Source organism: Belonocnema kinseyi, chromosome 6, assembly GCF_010883055.1.
Source record: "Belonocnema kinseyi isolate 2016_QV_RU_SX_M_011 chromosome 6, B_treatae_v1, whole genome shotgun sequence".
Taxonomy (NCBI): Eukaryota; Metazoa; Arthropoda; class Insecta; order Hymenoptera; family Cynipidae; genus Belonocnema; species Belonocnema kinseyi.
This window is the reverse complement of record NC_046662.1, coordinates 75,017,027-75,018,665: the sequence shown is the minus strand read 5'-3', so window position 1 is coordinate 75,018,665 and position 1,639 is coordinate 75,017,027. Positions and strand designations below refer to the sequence as shown.

General features: G+C 44.4%; 1 protein-coding gene across 1 annotated transcript in view; it reads left to right on the top strand.

The window, feature by feature from the left end:
• Positions 1 to 1,535: 1,535 nt before the first annotated feature.
• Positions 1,536 to 1,639, top strand: part of LOC117175450 (ribonuclease H1-like) — a 2,001-nt gene continuing 1,897 nt past the window's right edge. Inside the window, exon 1 of the mRNA XM_033365158.1 lies at positions 1,536 to 1,600. Coding sequence (XP_033221049.1) covers positions 1,536 to 1,600 — 65 coding nt within the window. The remainder of the gene's footprint in view (positions 1,601 to 1,639) is intronic.

Here is a 1,639-nt window from a genome sequence, read left to right as displayed (position 1 = left end):
AATAGGTTAGAAAACAAAAAAGCTAAACAAGGAGAAGCTAAAGCAGGCCATTGAAGGAATCCCAGAAAACTCTACCACAATATCAGCGAAAAAATTCTCCAGCACGTTGGAAACACTATGCAACGAGTGTATGCCCAAAGGTAAAACAGTTCACAAAAGCCAACCTATGTACTGGTGGAACGAAGATATCGCGAAGCTCCGGAAATTGTGCATCGAAAAACGACGGAAGCACAAAAGAGCTGCAAAGAAGAATGTACCTTTGCAGACGCAGAAACTGTGGAAGGAGTATGTGTGCAGCAAAAAAGAGCTACAAGGAAGTATTAAAGCAGCAAAAAAGAAAGGCTGGACTACTGTTCGTGACGAAATAGACAGAGATGTATGGGGAAAAGGATACGAAATAGTGCGCAAGCAAATAATTGGAAACCCCCCTAAGCCTCAAATGACGATGCAAGCCGTAGGGGATGTCGCAAAACACCTCTTTCCAGTGCATAATGCAATAAATTTTGACAAAGTCCTAAACGCTGCCTTTAAAGTTTTCTCAAAAGAGAAACTAAAAGCCGCATCGGCAAAGCTTAAGAACAACAAAGCCCCAGGACCAGGACTGATACCAGCGGAAGTGATAAAACAATTGTCAAACACTAAACCAGACTACGTGCTTGAAGTATACAATCAACTGGCCACTAGAGGATAATTCCCCAGGATCTGGAAAATATCCAGGTTGGTACTGTTGAAGAAAAGAAACAAGCCAATCGAAAACCCTAGTTCCTACAGACCTATATGTCTCCTAGATGTAGAAGGAAAGCTGTATGAGCAACTCATAGTGAACAGTCTGAAAGGAGAAATAGCGCGGACTGGAGAACTAGCAGAGAACCAATTTGGGTTCAGAGAAGGCCGGCAAACAGTCGATGCTATCAGAGAAGTTGTAGCCAGCGCAGACAAAGCTGCTGCTTTCTCAAAAGGTAGTCGAAGACTGTGTGCTGTCATAACTATTGATGTACGGAATGCCTTCAATAGCGCATCTTGGCAGAACATCCTCGATGTTATGCGGAAAAGTGGCATTGACGAGGGTCTAATAAACCTGGTAGCCTCGTATCTCTCAGATCGTGAGATAGTACTAGAGGCCGAAGGCAGTTCTAAGTATAGAAAAGTCAACAGCGGTGTACCACAAGGATCAGTGCTATGTCCGACACTCTGGAACGTTCATTATGACGACATGTTAAGACTAGAAATGCCATCTAGTGTTAGACTTGTAGGCTTTGCCGATGATGTAGCCATAGTAGTGGTAGCGATGAGCGAATACATGTTGATGAATGCTGCAAACACCGCAATCAGAAGGGTAGCGGATTGGCTAGAAGACAGGAAACTAAAACTGGCGCCAGAAAAGACAGAAGCAATCATCTCTCCAAGAGAGGGTAGAAACTTACGAAGGAAAACCGCGGAAAGAAGCGAGAGAAGACCTTATGGCTAAGTGGCAAGAAAAGTGGATGACGGGCACACACGGACGGTGGACATGGCACTTAATACCAAACATACAAATGTGGATCGAACGCGGACATGGAGAAACGGACTATTTTCTGACGCAGGCACTTTCAGGACACGGGTGCTTTAGAGAGTACCTCTTCAAGCGTAAAAGAGCAGC